We start from the raw sequence: 20,779 nt of genomic DNA, 5'->3' as shown, positions 1-20,779 counted from the left end.
TGTCATGTGTCTTGCACTGAGGAGAGTCTTCCGTCGGGCCACTCTGCCATAAAGCCCTGACTGGTGGAGGGCTGCAGTGATGGTTGACTTTTACAACTTTCTCCCACCTCTGCATTTCTGGAGCTCAGCCACAGTGATCTTTGGGTTCTTCTTTACCTCTCTCACCAAGGCTCTTCTCCCCGATAGCTCAGTTTGGCCAGACGGCCATCTCTAGGAAGGATTCTGGTCATCCCAAACGTCTTGCATTTAAGGATTCTGGAGGCCACAGTGCCAAGTGGAGCAGAAATGTTTTTGTAACCATGGCCAGATCTGAGCCGTGCCACAATTCTGTCTCTGAGCTCTTCAGGCAGTTCCTTTGACCTCATGATTCTGAGCTGCTCTCATGATGTGAGCTGTAAGGTCTTATATAGACAGGTGTGTGGCTTTCCTAATTGAGTCCAATCAGTATAATCAAACACAGCTGGGCTCAAATGAAGGTGTAGAACCATCTCAAGGATGATCAGAAGAAATGGACAGCACCTGAGTTAAATATATGAGTGTCACAGCAAAGACTCTGAATACTTAGGACCATGTGATATTTCAGTTTTGATTTTTATAAAAATCTGCAAAAATGTCAACAATTCTGTGTTTTTCTGTCAATATGGGGTGCTGTGTGTACATTAATGAGAAAAAAAAAAACCTTAAATGATTTTAGCAAATGGCTGCAATATAACAAATACTTTCCGTACCTACTATAATATATGTATATATATATATATATATATATATATATATATATATATATATATATATATATATATATATATATATACTTCAGTACTAATACTGTCATTTAATTTAAAAAGAATGTAAAGTAAACCTTGAATTTGTCTCTACCGCAACACAAGGTCTTTACCGCAACACCTACATTTGCTGCGGTAAAGACATGTTGCGGTAATGACATTTTTGCTAATATTTTAGCTAATTGCAGCTAGCAAGGCCTACTACATTAGTTTTGACTCTTAGCATCTTAATATACAATAATTTAACAGTAATTTACATTTATTTTTTAAATGTAGTCCAAAATACACAGATATTAAGCTGAATGGTAAGGACGCACAATAAATACTAGAGCAGAAAAGATCATGTTTACCTTATTTTTTTGGCATCTTCTGAGTGAGGTAGTGTGGTGGCCCAGTCTGTCAGCAATGTGCTCAAGTGATAATTTCTGTTTCCATAAAAACTAGACTTGTTTGTGTTTAATGACATTTCATAATAAAAGTCTTTTTTCATTGTTGCGGTAAAGACTCAAAAGTGTGGGACAGGCACATTTAGGTTAAAAAATCATAAAAATGATCAGTAAATAATACAAAGAATTTTAAGATGATTTAAATGAATCTGTATATTAAACAAGTCCATTTGAAATAATATCAAATTTTAATTAAATTAGCTTATGTTATGTTTCTCAACATTGAGACCACAGGTGTGGGACACTAACAAAAATGGTGTTTTGAGCTATAAACGCTTCATAATATTATATTAAATCATATTACTCAGTAATTATATTTTTTGTCAAGGTGTGTAATGGCACTGTGAATATATTTATAAAGCATCATATGACAAATTTTAACATAAATCTAAAATTTCACTGCTGGGACTTAAAAGTGCCCGTAGTTGCAGAAACACCCATATATATATATATATATATATATATATATATATCATATTTGGGGTTAAATAATTGTTGTAATGTAAATACGTTAATTTATTTTGTATTTTAGTCACATGGTTGAATTATGGTACAATTTCTCCCAGTGTGCACTGCGCAGAGAGCTGTTGTTCAAAGATGGCGCTGCAGGGTAGTCCAGTCAGACGAGTTCTCTCTCAACTGTAAAACTATGACCTGAATAAAGACGCATCCGAACGCTATTTAATAAAACAGAAGACATTCCAGTAATCTCGGACTAGTCTGTCTTGGCATAAGTGAAGTAAAATGCCTTCTCCTAAAGCGCGGAGCGGCTCGGGGCGCAGCGGCAGCGTTCCGTGTGCCGGTGGAAACGGGCGCTACGAGTTCATTTCTCTGAGCCGAACTCCTCCGCCGCACCTGCTGCAGAGGCAGGGCTCCGATCCCACATCGGCTCGTCTTCGAGCATCCGAGAGCCCCAACCGACGACGCGGCTCGGGTTCGTCCACCTCTTCCACCGGCGGGCAGCAGTTACCGGAGGAAGACTGCATGAAATTAAACCCGTCTTTCATCGGGATAGCGCTCAGCTCTCTGCTGGCCATCGACCTGTGGCTGTCGAAGCGGCTCGGGGTGTGTGCCTGTGAGGACTCGTCCTGGGGCAGCGTGCGGCCGCTCATGAAGCTCATCGAGATCTCTGGACACGGGATCCCGTGGCTGGCCGGTGCCGCGTACTGCCTGTATAAAAGCGACAGTGCCGCCGGTCAGGAGGTCATGCTGAACCTGCTCATGGGTAATGCGCTCTTATTGTTACAAAGAAATGTATAGACCAGGGATTTTTGAATTTTTTTTAGATGCCAAAGGACCCCCAAAATATGATTATCCTCATTTGAGGGAGCCCCCCATCCTACAATGTAACTGGTAGTTATATATTTTTAAGCATAAAGACCCCCCAAAAAACAGTGTGCTAGTGCTGTGAACGATTTAAATAAAAATAGTACATGTTATTTTTGTTATTTAAATGTTTTGATTTATTTAAATCAAAATGTATGAAATCAATTTAATTTTAATAAAATGTCTATATAGTTAATTAGATTTGTTTTCTTTATTTGTGCTGTCAAATCAATTATATGCACACAAAATACAATTTCGTGTTTACATAATATGTGTGTGTGTGTGTATTTATAATAATTATACACATGTACACATATATTATGTAAACGCAAAATGTGATTTTTGGATGTGATTTTAATCGATTTGACAGCACTAATAGTATATTTTTATTCATGTTTTACGAACCTCTTTAGTTAGAACATTTCCACTGACCCCTAGTACTCTTGTGGCCCTGTGGGGTCCCTGGGCCCCCTTTTAAAAAAACCTTGCTATAAACTCGCTGATGAGTTTGTAAATCAACTGGAATTTAGAAACGTAGATGCTCTTGCAGTGGAAATCAATGGAGGAAGATGATCAGAGTGTTTAAAATTAGAAACGTGTAGCAGTTATTTTTTATTTATTTTTCTATAGAAAATGTTTGTAGAAAATGTTACTTGTGCTGTAAAGGCTAAATGGCCTTTGGGTGGTCTGATGTGAGTGGTGTTTCTTTTTTTTTTCTTTTTTCTTTTTAGTAAACCCTTTTCCTTGAATCCTTGTGTATATCATGCAAAAGTTACATATTCTGAATGATCTTTCATTTTGTGGAAAGAGTCAACATGATTTATCCACTTATCCTCAGAATATATATATATATATATATATATATATATATATATATATATATATTATTTATTTATTTATTTATTTATTTATTTATTTATTTTTAAATCATGGCATGATCATCCATACATCTGCATCTTCCCTTTTGTTTAGCCACAGCTGATATCCATCTAATAGTCTAGATTTTTTTTTGTTGGTTTCTTGCACTTCTGCATTCCCCACTCTTTCTGGTCCTTTTTCAGGCTCATTTTCTTCTCTGATGTAAGAAGCCAATCATAACCCACTTCCTCTCCTCCTGCTTTCCCAATGAAACATCCCTGATCTTTTCTTTTGGACCTCTCTTTCCTTCAAGTGTTTTCAGTGCCAGGGGGATCTGCAGGTGAGGCAGTTTTCCATTCATTCTGACTTTCCTTTATTGATGTGGCTTATTGGCAACCCATTTAAAATGTAAAAGGCTTCCTGCTTGTTGCTGCCAAGAGATCCAGATTTATTAATCATGATTCTCAGCAGTATTTCCAGAGGAAAAAAATGGAGCGATAATCACTCACTTACTGATCCCACGACGGCAATTATGTCATCCCACTGACACTCTTGTTGCTTTGACATCCCATTCACTAACATTGACAGGTTTTACGAATGAGCTGAATGGCCTACTCGGCTGGTTTTTCTGAAATACAGAGATATACACTCGTCCTGCAGCCATGCTTGATCTCTTTCCAGTGGTAATCTGTCACGGCTCTTTTTTTTTTTCGCCAAGCGATTCGCTCGGTTTAACATTTAATTCATCATGGTAATCACAAGCCTTGTGTTCAAAGGCAGCTGTAATCAATCAAAAAGTATTTTGAAAAGACCTTTCCACTCATTACTGTGGAAAAAATGTATTTCATGCTAAATCTGTGTAGATGACCATGATGAGTGAAATGGTTCCCATCAACAGACCCTACTGAAAATGGGTCTATATATAATCTCTGTTGTTACAAGAATACCTTTAAAAAAAATCTGCCAAACATGATTGATCAGCTTTAGAGCTTGCAACACAAATGATAAGCTTGATCTAAGAATCGGTTTGCATTCAAAGAAAGCGGGGTTATGATTACAATACATTTAAAAAATAATATTCAAAATGTCTGGGGATTATGACCTCTCAGAAGTGTCTCGCACCATTGTGTTCCCAAACACCAGGTGTCCGCCTCCTAGTGCAGAATAACAAGGCTTGCTCCAAGGCGCAAGTCATTTATAATGAATGAAAAACAAGCCACTGTGGCTTCTCCGATTGCTGAAACTTCCATATTTATCACAGCTATTATGTGCCAGTTTCCTAGGAAGTGACGAGTTTGTTTTGTTGAACACATGGGGTGGAAACCATGCTTTTTTCGCAAATGTTTTATGCAATATTCCAGTTTTGTGCACAGGTTAAATTCACAGCTTTGGAAACATTGGCTGGACGCATTTGGCTCTGAAACGAGCAAGCGAGTGTGCTGTGTTTAGAGAAAGGTGGTAAAAATGTATGTGTGTTGTTGGCAGATAAATCATATTAAGTGCTTGTTGCTGAAATTGCCATTGCTTCATTGGATTATCACTTTGCTTTTTATTGCCCATGTATATACAACTCTGCATGCAAAAATACCAGGATATCCAACAAATGTATTGCATTACTAGTGTTTATGGAAACAAAAAGCAGAAGCAGTTATAGTTGTGCATTTAAATTCACAGTCTGTAATGAATGTGATTCATTAAATATGGTGTACTGTAAAACTGATTTAAGAACAAATGACTCATGATGAGCCAGTTCTTTTATTTTTGTTTTTATGAAGAATACATTTAGTAAATAAAATAATTTATATCATAAAAAGAGAAATCTTCCCAAATTGTATGCCAGCACAATGACCATTATAACAGAAATATACCCAAATAAATCATAATTGAATTCAAATGAATATAGGAAATCTCTATTGCGTGGCCATTAAATTATCCATCTATTGCATTAGTTCCCAAATTTGTCAGCCAATCCCCTTACATTAAAATATGTATTTGAAGTTAATATTTCAATGATTTAACATGTGTTCAAAGTTTCCTTAAGTTGGCTAATGGTCACTATGCTAGTAGACTTTCCCATTGTTTCACAGGTTTAAGCCTAATCCCAGACTAAAATGCATGTTTGAACTGTTTTAACTAAAAGAAACTTGCACGTACATAATCTTAAAATATGCTATTGTTTTTTTTTTTTGTTTTTTTTTGTTTGTTTGTTTGTTTTATTAACACCATTAATGTTTTCTTCTAAGGTACATTTATAAAAGCTATTTAAATGTTATAATTGAACTAAGGCCTAATCCTGGCTTAAAGGGTTAGTTCACCCTAAAATGAAAATTATCCCATAATTTACTCATCCTCAAGTCATCCTAGGTATATATGCAGTGGTGGGCTGTCAGGGCCACCAGGGCCTTCTCTGCTGGCCCTGCCAAAATTGTGTGTGTGTGTGTGTGTGTGTGTGTGTGTGTGTGTGTGTGTGTGTGTGTGTGTGTGTGTGTTTGTGTGTTACGATTATATTTCCAGAAACTATGTATTTATTTTTTGTGAGGCTGAGCTGTATTTTCCATATGTCATCATCTAAACGCATCACTGCTCCGAGGACCAGCACTAGTGGAATAGCTAGCCTTCCATTGAAGCTGGTATTTTCCATTGGACCATAACTTTGACTGACGTGGGTCATCAGCCAATCAAATTTTGATGTGTAGTGATAGAACGGCCCAGAGGCCCAGCGATGTGTTGGCGCGCTACCCTCCGCTGATGTCATCAGCCATTTGAACTTTTCGCGGGTTGTGAGCGATCTATGTGAAATCAGCTATGGTCCCCGCGGATGGCTGACTGCGTTGGAATGATCGATCCTGATTGTCAAGCCGGTAATGATAGCTAACAAGCGGTGTTTTTTTCTGTTTATGTTGATGTTCTTGTTGGTCCTCGTTTTTGTTTGTTTAAGAGTATTTGTGCCAGTGAGCTGATTTTGATTCATTTCACCATTTGCCTAAACGGTGACACGTGAGTACAGTGGTAGGCTATCATCAATAAATAGTCAAATTGCTTATTTGTCTCACCGCATATACTTTTTGCTTGGCCCCTTCCCAACGAACACTTTGAAAGCGAGGTTCGTAACAGTTTTGCGTACAGTGTATTATTGTATTTGTAGTGTGTGTGTGTTGGTGGGGGGGGGGGGGGGGGTTGTTATGGCGACGGCGTGGGGTGAGTTGATCGTTAGTGAAGGCCCTGACTGAAACCCCACGGTACGCTACTGTATATATGACATTTTGCTTTTAGGAAAATAAAAGTGGAGTTCTATTATATAAGTTCTGGCTAATCCATGACACAGTGGCTTGCCACAATGCTGCACCACAATGGCAGTGATTGTTGCTTTGTTTTTGAAGTCTATAAAAATCTGTCTGCCAAATAACATGGTCCTCATGGCTCCGGGAGATTAGTAAATGTCTTCTGAAGTAAATTGATGCATTTGTGAAAGAAAAATATCCATATTTTAAACTTTATAAAGTAAAGTTTCGGCCGAGTGCATTCTGTATTAAGTTTATGTAAAAAGTGTTAAAAGTGCCTCTGTGTTTCAAAGGCTTTCGGGACCAGTTACGCTCGCATCTTGAACTCCGAGAAGGCACTTTCAACACTTTTCCATGGAAGGCAATCGGCCAGAACTTTACTTTAAAAAGTTTGAAATATGGATATTTTTCTTATACAAATGTATATGTATTCACTTCAGAAGGCCTATATTAACCACCCGGAGCTGTGTGGAGCACGCTATTTGATTTACAGATGCATTTTTATGGACCTCAAAAACAGAGAAACAATCCCTGACATTATAAAGCTTGGATTAGCCAGGATTTTTATAATATAACTCCACTTATATACTTCTGAAAGAAGAATGTCATATACACTTAGGATGACTTGAGGGGGAGTAAATCATGGGCTAAGTTCTTTTGAACTGTCTCTATTTTTAGTAAGTGTTTTATTTTGACGTCAAAATAAATAAAATAAAAACGTAATTATATATATATATACACACAGATATTGAAAACTGCATTTAAACTCAAACAGGTCGTTCATCAGCTGATCAAAAGTTTAAGACCATAGCCCAAAATAAACGCACAACAGTACTAAACGTGTCAAAAAAGGACTCAGTAGTGAGTAGCCCCACCGTTCTTGTTGATCACTTCAAAAACTCGTTTCGGCATGCTTGATGCGACTGTTTCCAGGAGGCTGTTGGGAACGTTCCTCCATGTGGTGAAGATGGCTTCACGAAGGGCATCCATGGTCTGGAACTGACGTCCATTTTTGTTACCTTCCCTTGCCATCCATCCAGAAATGTTCTCAATGAGATTTAGATCACGGTAACACGTAGGATGGTCTAAAAGAGCAACGTTATTCTCCTGGAAGAAGTCCTTCATCAGGCGGGTGACGATGAATTGCAGCGTTGTCCTGTTGAAAGACCCAGTCATTACCGCACAGGCGGGGGCCCTCGGTCAAGAGGGATGCCCGCTGCAACAGATCCACATAGCCAGTCGCCGTTTGACGCCCCTGCACAACCTGAAGCTCCATTTTCCCATTGAAGGAAAAAGCACCCCAGATCATGATGGAGCCTCCTCCACTGTGCCGCGTAGAAAACATCTCGGGTGGGATCTCCTTGTCATGCCAGTAACGTTGGAAGCCATCAGGACTGTCCAGGTTAAAAAAATTCTCGTCAGAGAACAAAACTTTCTTCCACTTTTCAATGTCCCATGTTTGGTGCTCTCTTGCAAATTCTAAACGGGCAAGTTTGTGTCATGGGAGGAGACGTGGCCTTTATAAGACGTTTTTTGTTCTTGAAGCCCTTCTCTGGCAGATGACGTCTTATGGTTATTGGGCTGCAGTCAGCATCAGTAAGGGCTTTAATTTGGGTTGAGCATTGACCTGTGTCTTCACGGACAACCTGTTGGATACTGCGGTTCAGTGCAGGTGAAATCTTTTTGGGTCTACCACTTGACTTTTTTGTCCCATAACTCTCAGGATTTTTAAAGAAATGTAAAATCACTGTCTTACTGCGTCCAACCTCAGCATCGATGGAGCGTTGCGAAAGGCCTTGCTTGTGCAGCTCAACAATCCTGCCACGTTCAAAGAGAGAAAGCCTTTTGCCTTTGCCATCAGGAGATCTTGACAATATGACTGCTTGAAGGACAATGACATGAAAGCCATATTTTTGTGCAGATTTGACATTTTTATGGCTATAGTCTTAAACTTTTGATCAGCTGATGAAAGGCATGTTTCAGTTTAAATGCAGTTTTCAATAAATTGCCTACTCTCTATTTTTTGTCTCTTGCTCCTGTTTCTTCTTTTGGCATTTTGAGGCAGCACTTACAACCCCGTTATGATCCACAAGTGCAAAATGTGTAAAACTTGCAATGAATGTTTGCAGGAGGGATTTTTGCCCACTTCTCCACACAGATCTTCTCTAGATCAGTCAGGTTTCTGGCCTGTCGCTGAGAGAAACAGAGTTTGAGCTCCCTCCAAAGATTCTCTATTGAGTTTAGGTCAGGAGACAGGCTAGGCCACGCCAGAACCTTGATATGCTTCTTACAGAGCCACTCCTTGGTTATCCTGGCTGTGTGCTTTGGGTCATTGTCATGTTGGAAGACCCAGCCTCGACCCATCTTCAATGCTCTAACTGAGGGAAGGAGTTGTTCCCCAAAATCTTGCAATACATGGCCCCGGTCCTCTCGTTAATACAGTGCAGTCGTCCTGTCCCATGTGCAGAAAAACACCCCCAAAGTATGATGCTACCACCCGCATCATTCTTCTTCCTTCAAACACGTTTAGTGGAATTATGACCAAAAAGTTCTATTTTGGTCTCATCTGACCACATGACTTCCTCTCATGACTCCTCTGGATCATCCAAATGGTCATTGGCACACTTAAGACGGGCCAGGACATGTGCTGGTTTAAGCAGGGGAACCTTCTGTGCCATGCATGATTTCAAACCATGACGTCTTGGTGTATTACCAACAGTAACCTTGGAAACGCTGGTCCCAGCTCTTTTCAGGTCATTGACCAGTTCCTCCTGTGTAGTTCTGGGCTGATTTATTTTATTTTTTTACCTTTCCATTTTTTTAACCTTTTTTCCATTTTTTAATGATTGCTCCAACAGTGGACCTTTTTTCCCCAAGCTGCTTGGCATTTCCCCGTAGCCCTTTCCAGCCTTGTGGAAGTTTACAATTTTGTCTCTAGTATCTTTGGACAGCTCTTTGGTCTTGGCCATGTTAGTAGTTGGATTCTTACTGGTTGTATGGGGTGGACGGGTGTCTTTATGCAGCTAACGACCTCAAACGGTTGCATCTAATTTAGGATAATAAATGGAGTGGTGGTGGACATTTTAAAGGCAGACTAACAGGTCTTTGAGGGTCAGAATTCTAGCTGATAGACAGGTGTTCAAATACTTATTTGCAGCTGTATCAAACAAATAAATAGTTTTAAAAAATCATATGTTGCGATTTCTGGATTTTTTTAATTTTTAGATTGACATGCCCCTACGATGGCAATTTCAGTGCCCTCCATGATTTCTAAGTGGGAGAATTTGCAAAATAGCAGGGTTTTCATATACTTATTTTCGTGTGTGTGTGTGTATGTGTGTGTGTATGTGTATGTGTATGTATATATATATATATATATATATATATATGTGTATGTGTATGTGTATATATATATATATATATATATATATATAATATATAAGGAAATCTATAATATTTAGATTGGATATGGGTTTATCAGACTTCAGTCCAATCTAACAATTTCCCAGTTGTCCATTTTTCTTTCATGTTTCTCTTTTCTTTTTCAGCCTTGGTACTGGACCTAGTCCTGGTCGGCGTGGTGAAGGCTGTAGTGCGGCGCCGACGTCCTGCCCATAACCGCATGGACATGTTTGCCACGTTCTCTGTGGACCGCTATTCCTTCCCATCAGGCCATGCCACACGTGCTGCAATGTGTGCCCGCTTTCTGTTGGCCCACCTGGTGTTGGCGGCCCCGCTCCGCGTTCTTGTCCTTCTCTGGGCCACTTTAGTTGGTTTTTCTAGGGTTCTCCTTGGACGCCATAATGTAACGGATGTCATGTTTGGTTTCTTCATGGGCTACTGGCAATACAATTTGGTTGAGGTTCTCTGGTTGTCTCCAGTCATGTTGCAAAGCACGATTGGACAGCTTCACTGAGAAGTTAAGACTGGGGGAAGGGAGCGTTATTTGGAGGATCTAGACAATAATTCCATAGTGTCTGTCAAGTTGCTTTATGCAAGTTTACCAGGTATTGTGTGTCTGCTAAATTGAATTTAAAAAATACTCTCAGATCATCTGCCAGTGATGTCCAGGTTCATATTAGATTCTACTAAACAGATAAATGAGTTGAATTTGGAGTGTTAGGTGAAACCGTCTTATTTTTCACCCATTGAAGTTGTTTTTGCCTCATGCTCTCTTTCTCTAAATCTTTTGTGTCAATGCTCTAAAACTAGATAGATTATGACAGTTTTTATGGGATGATGAATGTAGCAATCTTTGGCTTTTGACGTCAATATTCTTGTTTACAGAATAAGACCTCATCTTTGTGGTACTACATATGTATAGAACCTAAAACAATAGGCATCATCCTGAAGATTTTGCCTCAGTTTTAATCAAAAACCAGCCTGATCTCTAATTAATATGAAAAGCTTTTCATTAATGAATGTTTAATTAGGCGAGGGGGAGGATTTGAAGCACTAGCTCTAATACCTTTAGGGTATGCGGCGTCCTCAATTTATATTCACAGAAGAGTAATTCTGTTATCTCTGAAGGGTTATATGGGTTTGCTCATTGCACTGATATCTATCTTCTGAAAAAGTATCTTCTGCGTGTTTATAAACTCTATTCGGTGTTTGTCTCGCAAAAGAGTAAACTAGTTTGTTTTCAGTTCTTATTCTCTTTTAATTGTGACTGTGCTAGCCACTGATACATTTTATTGCACTTTTTGATGCAATTTTAGTGGTATATGAAGTAGGAGGTTTCATTATATTTTGCTGGATTTAAATTGGGTTAAAGCCACAACTGTGATTATAGAGCCATAAATCACATTTTATTGCTGCAAATTGTTGCCATATATAACAGGGAAATCTATCATAATGACAATTTGGTAGCATTAAAGGGTTCAAAAAATACTGGCATTAATTATTCACCTTCATGTCTTTCCAAACCTGTAAGACCTTCGTTCATCTTGAAAAGACAAATGTAGATATTTTGATTAAATCCAAGAGGATTCTATATAGTTAAAATAGTCCATGTGACTACAGTGGTCCAACCTTAATGTTATAAAGCGATGAGAATATTTTGTGCAAAAACATACAACAATCTTTTCTGTTTAACATCATTCTCCTATGCTATTCACGCAGTAAACACAGTGCAGCGCTTTCAGGTTCTGCGTCACAATGCCGGCTCATTATTGGTTAGCTCCTGTGTCAGCATCACATACATGGGTCACATAGACTGTCAAAAGATATGGACGTAGTGTCCGTGATGTCACTCATAGGATTCCAATAAGCCGTTCTGAAGCTTAAAGTAGGGGCGAGCTGGGCGTTGCCATCTTGTGAACGCGTCATTATGTCTCACTCCCGGATAACAGAAAATGGGCAAAAAGGCGGGATGTGGGCAGAGCTTAGCTGACGCAGTGACTATAGACGGCGGATAAATAATGATCCACCTGTCACTCAAAGTAACCACACCCTTAATTATGCAGAACTTTAAGGCTTTATATAACGTTAACAATTGAGTTATACAAAAAAATCATCCCCTCACAGTTGTCATGAAGGGCAAAATTAGCCGTATAGGCCAAAACCACAATTTGTACCAGGCTGTAAATGTTTTTTTTTTTCCTGCTGTAAAGATGTGAATTTTAACATGGGGCTCAATAAGATTCTGGTCCCTTCTGGAGCCTGTCCCTAGTGGTCAGTCGATGAATTGCAGTTTTTTCATTACTTCTGTATTGGCTTCAAGAGAGATCACGAGAGGTTGCCGCTTGATAGGTCATGGTGCTCACGTGAACGGCGTCGGCCAAAAATGAGCCGGCGTTCTGACGTAGAACTTGGTAGCACTGCACTGTCTTTATTATGTGAGCCACACAGGAGAATAAAATATAATTTGTGTTCTGAAGATGAACGAAGGTCTTGTGGGTTTGGAATGAGATGAGGGTGAGTAATTAATGACAGAATTTTAATTTGCACATGCAGGTTTAAATTGCACCATGTTGGCATTAATAGTGACTAAAGGACCACCTGTTCAAAATAAGTAGTTAGTCGGTACTGTGGTATTATATGGTAATCATGTCACTTTGATATGCCATTTTACTAAGTGATTGCATATTTATTTACTGGGGTTTATACATTGTACTTATGCATAAGTCTGAATATAATGGTGTCAGCATGGTTTTTTTAAAAGCCATGGTATTACCATAATGCTAATGACAAAAACACTTGTTTTCCAACATTTATTTCCCCAATTATTGAAGTAAAATGTGAATGGGGAGGGGTTTTGGGGTTTGGACTTTCTCTTTGCCCTTTTTGTGACTAGGCATTTTTATAACCAAGTTTGGCTGAAGACATAAAGTGAAGACGGATCTTAGTACAACACATAAAATGCCATAGAAAAAGCTTTGCTTCCAGTGTTGCTGCAACAGTTTAGGGAAATGTGTCATTGCATAAATTACCAGAATAGCCAAGTATATTAATTAGAAGGGGGTGTCCACAAATTTAAGCCATGCAGTGTATCTTGTTACATTCCAATTGTTAACTGGTTATTAGTAATGCACAGGATGGATCTCATTGGTTCTAGTAATTGGTAACTTTATTTTAATGTGTCTTCACCCATGTAACACTGTAAACCCGAATAAATTGGCAAAACTCAAGTAATCACTTTAGATAATCAGTTACTTTTTAAAAAATTAAGAAATTCAAAGTTTAGGTAAGCAGAAGAGGCCGGTTTATGTTTTTTTACTTGTATATTTTTAAAATTGCTCTTAACTTTTTAAGTATTTGAGTAAGCTAACTCGGACATTCAACTTAAAATTATCATGTAATCTCAATTTAAATAGTTTTAAAGGTGGAAACTTGAATAAATTTAACTAGCCAATTCAGTAAATACTAATTTGCTAATTGGAAACATTGATAGCTTTGAAAGCATTAAGCATAGCAGTTGCTGAATGAGTGTAAGCAGTATAGAATATTCATTGTACCGGTGCTGTGCTCAAACCAAGATTATGCTTTATCATGATGGTATAACCCCCCCCCAAAACCCAACAGAAACTCTTCTAAATTAGCATAGCTAAATATGAAACACTAATAATGTCCCACTTAACATTGATATAAAAAAATCAACACAATTTTTTAAAATAATTTTAGCATTTAATCTCACTGAGAGTGCCATGGCAAAAGATGCAGGGAAATGGACGTCCCAGCCCAGTTACAGTTACATTTAATTTTGTCTAAATTAAAATAAACAAGTTTATAAAACTCAAAACAATGAAACGATTAAGATTACTTAAAATGTGTCAGTTTTGTGAACTCTAAAGTAAAAGAAAGTTCTAAATAATCATACAAGTTAATTTAATTGAACTAATTGGTTTTAAGTTTTACTTCATCCGTTTACTTATTTTGAGCTTTGGGGTTTACAGTGATACGTGTTGTTCTAATTATAATATTGTTGTAATAATAATAATTGTGTAATTTTTATTTCATTTCAGTTCAGTCCTAAATATTTTTCTCCTCAGTCTCCTAATGATTGACACACTCCAATCAACCCATTTAAAGAGAACACACACACACACACACACATCTTACTGGCATACTTGAAATATTTTCAAGCTGTTTCACTGTCATAGGTCTTCCTTTTTCAAAGTACAGTGGCATCAAAGATATTTTTACACATCCACCCCGAAATCTAGAGATTTGCTTTACTAATTGTTTGGTGAAGGTTGTGGCCATTTTGACTGTTTCAAGAGAGCCATATGCACTTTTTTCCTTTGCAATAACCAAGTTCTTTCTTGAAAGTGCAATCGTTTGATCATTTGTGCAATATCATAATACAAGTGACTGATGGCACCAATAAATATAAAATGTTATTTTTAAATTGCAAAAACTTTGTGCTGTTTTGGTGATGTGTTTGTTTGCTAAGGACCATGTATACTAATTTTTTTTTTCTTTTGGAGAGGGAATATGGAAGTTATTTTTATTTGATATTTCAGGTGTTTCGAGTCATTTTCAATGGCTTCACCAGCTATTTCAAAATCTGACATTTGATTGTTGTCTAGTCTTCAGTGAAAAGTGGTAATGTTCATTCACCAAAGTAAAAACTAAGGGATTCATAAGCTTAATGTGCCTGCTTTGACTGTTCATTGTATTTGATGTAAAATATACTCTACATTGATCATATTGTGATTGTATTTTCTAAATAAATATGACACCTTCATAGCTTTGTCTTGGAATAGTTTTTTCTCCAAATAATGTACAGCAAAACTGTAAGCCAAGAAAGTCCTTGATCTTTTCTTCAGCATTAGAACTGTTTTACAGTGAGTTCTAAAAATGAGAAGCCCAATATCTTGCAGCACTTTTGTTGCACTAAGATGGATGCCTCCAGTTGAAGATGTGGGATGGTTAAAAATCCATGAAAATCAAATTTGCTCATGTTTCAGTATAAGCTCTTAACTCCTTTGAGACTTTGTTCCAGCTTGTACCAAAATATTTGTTTTCTGCCCATGTATTTTGGTGCTTACATAATTTTTTGACAGGTCCCATATCATGTATCACAATGTGTTCATGGGAAACAGAGCATTGTAAATGCTTGACTACACTTAAAAATAAAGTTGTATTTTTTATTGGTATCGATTGTTCTGTGAAGACATCCGTGGGACCTTTCTATTGCACAAAAGTTTATTTGGAAAAAGGTTCTTTAAATAATTAAAATTGTATTTTGCATAGAAAAACATAGTTCCTTTAAGAGCTTCACTGAAAGGTTCTTAACTCAAAAGGGTGGTTCTATGTCATCACTGTGAAATTCCCCGAAGTGTTATTTTCTCGCATGCTTTTATCGTATGCTTGAAAACAATTATAAGAATTTCAGAAGTTTTAAAGGCTTTTATTGACAAAACATTCAGTATATACAGAGTCAATATTTACAGCGGTGACCCTTCTTCTTTTAGCCTGACAAGCCAGACTCACATCAAGATCACAGGGCTCAATCCGAGGGGCGGGATAAACGGTTGTCTTTTAAACTCCCTCTGCACGTGATGGGATAGCGCTACACTAACCAGAGCAACGAAGGTGAAGCGGAGTCCGTTGATAGATTAAACATTCGCCGTATCCGGTCAGCAAAACTCCGAACACATCTTCCCTTCTTAAGAATGACTTCAGTGCCGTTCTTTTCTCAGAGAAAAGCTTATCTCCAAGTCTTCCAGAGTTGCGGTCAAAGCTGATTCGAAAGACAACCGTTCGCCAGTTTCTGTGTTTACTAGAAGCACACAAACGCAACTCGGCCGTCATTATGTTAAGGCCCGCCCACCGATTCTATACACGATGTGATTGGCCCAACCAGAGTTTGGCGTTTACAGCTCAGATGTGTATTGAGAGTTGCTAGACGACACTCGCGACAGATTAGATTTGGTGCATCTAGATTTCAAGGCTATTCTTCTTTATTACCTCTGCAATTCACTCTGGCATGCTGGATATCAGCCTCAGGGCCAAATCCTGACTGGCATTCCTTTTTGCCTCATCAGTGCTCAGGAGATCACAGTTTTTTGGGCTTCTGCTTAAAAGGATTGACCACAGGCTCTGTATGGGATTAAGATCCGAGAAATTGCCTGGCCACATAACTGGAATTTCAATGTAATGATCTTCAAGCCACTTCATAGGATTAGGGTGGTGGGGGGTTCGTATGTATAATACGCCATAAAGTGCGTATCATATGCACGCGAAAAACAGCGTAGCACGCAAAAATGAGTTTTGGCGTATACATTCTACGACATTGCACACTCTTACTATTTATACGCATTTTCATGAGATCTGTCTGGGTGAATGGTTCTGTCAGGTGCAATATTCTTTGCGGAAATTACCTTGCATATGAAGCCCTGGTGCAAAACGATGATGGCTGCACGTCATTCTTTGGTGGTATAACCATTGCTAACAATTGGAAGCCGGAAGCATGCAATTTTACCTGCTCTACTACTTGTTCACACTTTCCCAAGTGCTGATGATATAATTTGTAAAATTATGTTGGCTGGTCATTTTGTGCCAGGGCCAAAAAACAGTGAAATTAGTTTTTTTGTGAGAAAGTAAAACTTTTTTTTTGTCCAATTAAGTATTTAAAAGGCATCTGATCACTCTGCACAATATACTAGAATCAATGTAAAATCAACATCATCATAATACAAGATTGCCACGGCTGTTTTTTTTGTCTTTTTTCAGTTCCGCAATTAGTTGTTTCTTCACACCAGATTTCAAATTCTTGTTCATTTAAATTGCACGTGTCTTGGTACATGTGCAAAAGAGTAAGCACAATTTTCTATTTGCACAATAAAGACCCTGATATACTTCAAGCTCAGTCGAAGAATGAACTGGTGTGCTGTCAAAATGGTGTTTGTTTGGAATTTGTTCCTAGTGTTTGAAACGGCTTGCCAAAGTTTCTAGAACAGTTTGTTCCAACTGGTAAACACTTTCAAACTACCATTGATCCAAGTCGATTATGTAATAATATGTGTGTGTGGCTCTGAGGCTCCGCCTTCTTTGAATGTGAAATCGTCTCCGGTTCATTTATTCTGTTCAGTCCAGGTCAGAGGCAAGTAAAAACATGAACACAATGGAGAACCATTTTATACTAGAAATGTAAACTAATACAGTAATACTATATAGTAGTAATTCTAATTAAAGGTGACGTGGACAGTTTTTTGTATAAAATACATAAACGTGACGTGACGTGACGTGACTAGTGTGCCAAATTGCAGAGCATGGTGCAAGCATATCCACATTGTTATGATCAGATGCTTTCTTAAAGGGTTATTTTCACCCTAAAATGAAAATCATTTCATCATTCACTGATACAACCGAGAATCATCTTGATGGTTGCCATGAACTTTCAGAAAAGTTTTGTAAACAGATTAAAGCAATCTATTGAAAAGAGCAGACTAAGAACGATTCTTTGACATAATCGTTGCTGGTATCGGCCCACTTTAAATGAGAACGCTGAGCATGAGTCTGCTGCAGTTGAGTACATGAGGAAAAGACTGATAAAATGATCAGCAAGTGTTAATATTTGCTAGTTCATATATTGATCATTGGATAATTGATCAATATATTGCATAATTGTGTTACGAACTGTAAACCACTGATGATTCAGGTGGAAGACCCACCCGCACCCAGGGCTGGACTGGTAATCTGGCATACCGGGCATTTGCCCGGTGGGCCGACGCACTTTTGGGGCCGGTATAGTGTTTAAATTTTTTTTTTTTTTTACCACTGACAACATGCAGCGACAGCGGCCCATTGGTTTGTCTTCTGAATTGACAAGCCGAAGCGAGAGAGACCTCCCCTCCATATTAGGCGCTTTTTTCTATTTATTTATTTATTATTTGAGCGCATGGAACTGCAAAAGGCGAATATCCGCACAGCACAGCCGCTGACGAACGTACGCTGCGTTTAAATACTGCTCTATGAACGGCACTTTGACTTATTTAGTTTTATACAATCGTGTGATATGGAAACATTACAGTTCTGTGGTGAATCAGCTGAAAACAGCCGCGAGCATACGTAGCCTATTCATGACGAGGTAAAGTGGAAAATGGCAATACACACAAACGTTTCACTTTAGCACAACCACAACTTACTCTGCAGCTACTAACAGCGAAGAAATATGGTGTTTAGGAAGAAACATTTATTAAAAATGTTGCTATATTACATAAATTAATATTGCAGAATATAAATCACTTTTATAGAGGCTGTTTTCGTATTTTCTACAGGTGTTTACATTTTTTTACTTACAAATAAGTTTATTATATATGTTTTATATAGTTTTGGAAACAATATAGCCATATAATGAGGAGCAAGGTTTGTACAGTCTGTTTTTTACCCTGTGACTACAATGATCTTACATTTAAATGAAACTGGTCTATAGTTAAACTAGTCTATAAAACAGCTTTAAGTCTAGATCCCATAAAAAAAAAGGACAAAGCTTTTTTTTTCCGGTTTAAAAGTTTTAATAACTTTTTTTAATAGATTTAATGAAATGTAATAGCCTCATGAAAGATAGATATCAGTGTCTTACTTAAATGATGTGCTAACTCTTGAAAAATATGATTGTTCAACCCCAAAATGTGATCATTTACTCACCCTAATGTCACTCCAAACCTAAATGAATTTATTTCTGTGTAGCATAAAATAAAATAATTTGAGTGTGTTTTTTTGTTCATACAATATTCAAATGGTAGCCTAACCAAAATGGCTTGGTTGCCAACATTCTTCAAAACATCTTATTTTGTGTTTCACAGAAGTCATGCAGGTTTTAAATGACACGAGAGTCAGTAAATGATGACAGCATTTAAAAGCAGTAAATGTACTTTACTGCATCCTAGCTCAAAATCATCAGTGCTTTACTGCTAAGGGCATTTCTGTCTGACCAAAAAAGCAATATTAAGTTTATCTGCATTTGCAGCAAATTCGATAATATCTATCATTATTTGTCCTAGTTTTATTTATATAAGCCAATTTAAGGCCCCAACCCCAGCAAAAACATTCACGGGAAACTCATGGGCCGGATGTGCTGGGTATGCCAGAGCCGAATTTTAGCCCCAGTCCAGCCCTGCCCGCACCCTTAAAAATAAAGGTGCCAGGAAGAACCAAACATGGGTTTTCACAGTGATGCCATAGAAGAAGAATTTTTGGTTCCCCAAAGAACTGTTTTGTGAAAGGTTCTTTAAAGAACCATTTTTCTAACCATTTTATAGTCTAAATTAAAGGTTCTTCATGGAACCATATACCCTGCCAAAGAACCATTTAAGAACCTTTTTTTAAAAGTGTGCTGTGGTTGGCCACCAAAAAGATGGCCTCCTCATTAAGAAGTGTACAGCTCATCAGTTAGAGGGTGTTGAGGTGCAACCTAAATCTACAATGGCTTTGTTCCTCAATCATAGTGGCAAAGCCATTGTTGATTTAGGTTGGACCTCAATACCCTCTAACTGACACTTCTTGATGAGGTGGCCAACCATTGATGGTCCAATTCGAGGAACCTGAACAGTAAAAAATAATCCTCCACCACTGTTCCTCCAACAATACCTGCAAGAAGTAGAAGGACAAAGATTGAAAAAACGTGCGCCGTGCAAGTTACCTGTCCAGAAAATGTCGAGCTGGATGAAGAGAAAAGAGAAACCAAATGCAGAGAAAAAAAATCCAAGGTGCAACTCCACCTCTATATATCAAAGGCAAAACCGGCATGGATCGACAAACACAACAGGTTCAATAATGCACAGAACCTAGAGGATTGGTTTGTCTGTCTGCCTCTGTTCAAAGTGAAATTTAGTAGAATGTGACTTTTTCCACCTGTAGCTTCATAAGTTCACCACTAGATGTCCTACCTAGCAATAGTCTTCTAAGTGACATTCTATTTGCTGTGGTTCTGAAAATGTACACCTTGTAAAGATGGTACCATTACATATCATTGTATGTTTTGTTGGAAAATGTAATAAAATAAAACATTTTTTTTTAAAGATGGTACCAAAAAGAATGCTGTGGTGACCTCTGCTGGTAAATTATAAGGATTACACAAATTTGTAATGATTTCCAATTTCTGTTAAATTGTTATATGGTTTTCCAGTTTAATGGGCAAAAAAGTGACTTTTTATTTCCTTTTTTATTTGTTGAATACGTTTAAGTGTTGGTTCACCCAAAAATGAATATTCTGTCATAATTTATTCACCCTCATGCCATTCCAAACCAGTAGGACTTGCTTCTTCATAAAAGCCCGATCAAACCGTTTTTGTGACCACTGAATTTATTTACACACACAAAACAGCACAGAGGCATTTCTCAAAATATCTTCATTTTTTAAACAGAAAAAAAGAAAGTCATACCGGTTTGACATGCGTGTAAGTAAATGCAGAATTTTCATTTTTGGGGAATTAACTGTTTAAAAAGCTATGTTTAAAAGCTATTACAAAAATTGTAATATTACATGTTTTTGGTGAGTTTATAATGTAATACATTTCTCATAATGTTAAAATTGTTATTAGTTGGCACATGCAATGTGGTTAGTTGGCACATATGCTATAGTCACAAAGAATGAGGTGCAAATATGAGCATATACTTATAATACACTAATATAGTT

The 20,779-nt window shown here is 37.7% G+C and overlaps 1 protein-coding gene across 1 annotated transcript; it reads left to right on the top strand.

Moving 5' to 3' along the window:
- Positions 1 to 1,712: 1,712 nt before the first annotated feature.
- Positions 1,713 to 14,883, top strand: plpp6 (phospholipid phosphatase 6). Its single transcript, XM_067417202.1, has 2 exons — positions 1,713 to 2,453; positions 10,242 to 14,883. The coding sequence occupies exons 1-2, from the start codon at positions 1,973 to 1,975 to the stop codon at positions 10,607 to 10,609; spliced, it is 849 nt and encodes a 282-aa protein (XP_067273303.1). The 5' UTR covers positions 1,713 to 1,972; the 3' UTR covers positions 10,610 to 14,883.
- The last annotated feature ends 5,896 nt before the right edge of the window (positions 14,884 to 20,779 follow it).

Source organism: Pseudorasbora parva, chromosome 15, assembly GCF_024679245.1.
Source record: "Pseudorasbora parva isolate DD20220531a chromosome 15, ASM2467924v1, whole genome shotgun sequence".
NCBI lineage: Eukaryota > Metazoa > Chordata > Actinopteri > Cypriniformes > Gobionidae > Pseudorasbora > Pseudorasbora parva.
Note: the sequence above shows the minus strand (reverse complement) of the source record. Positions and strands in the feature narration are given on the sequence as shown.

Bases quoted from the DNA above. Each gene is read 5' to 3' on its own strand.
- plpp6 (XM_067417202.1), top strand. From the start codon at position 1,973: ATGCCTTCTCCTAAAGCGCGGAGCGGCTCGGGGCGCAGCGGCAGCGTT. The intron at 2,454-10,241 runs GTAATGCGCTCT...TTTCTTTTTCAG, and splicing joins CATGCTGAACCTGCTCATGG to CCTTGGTACTGGACCTAGTC.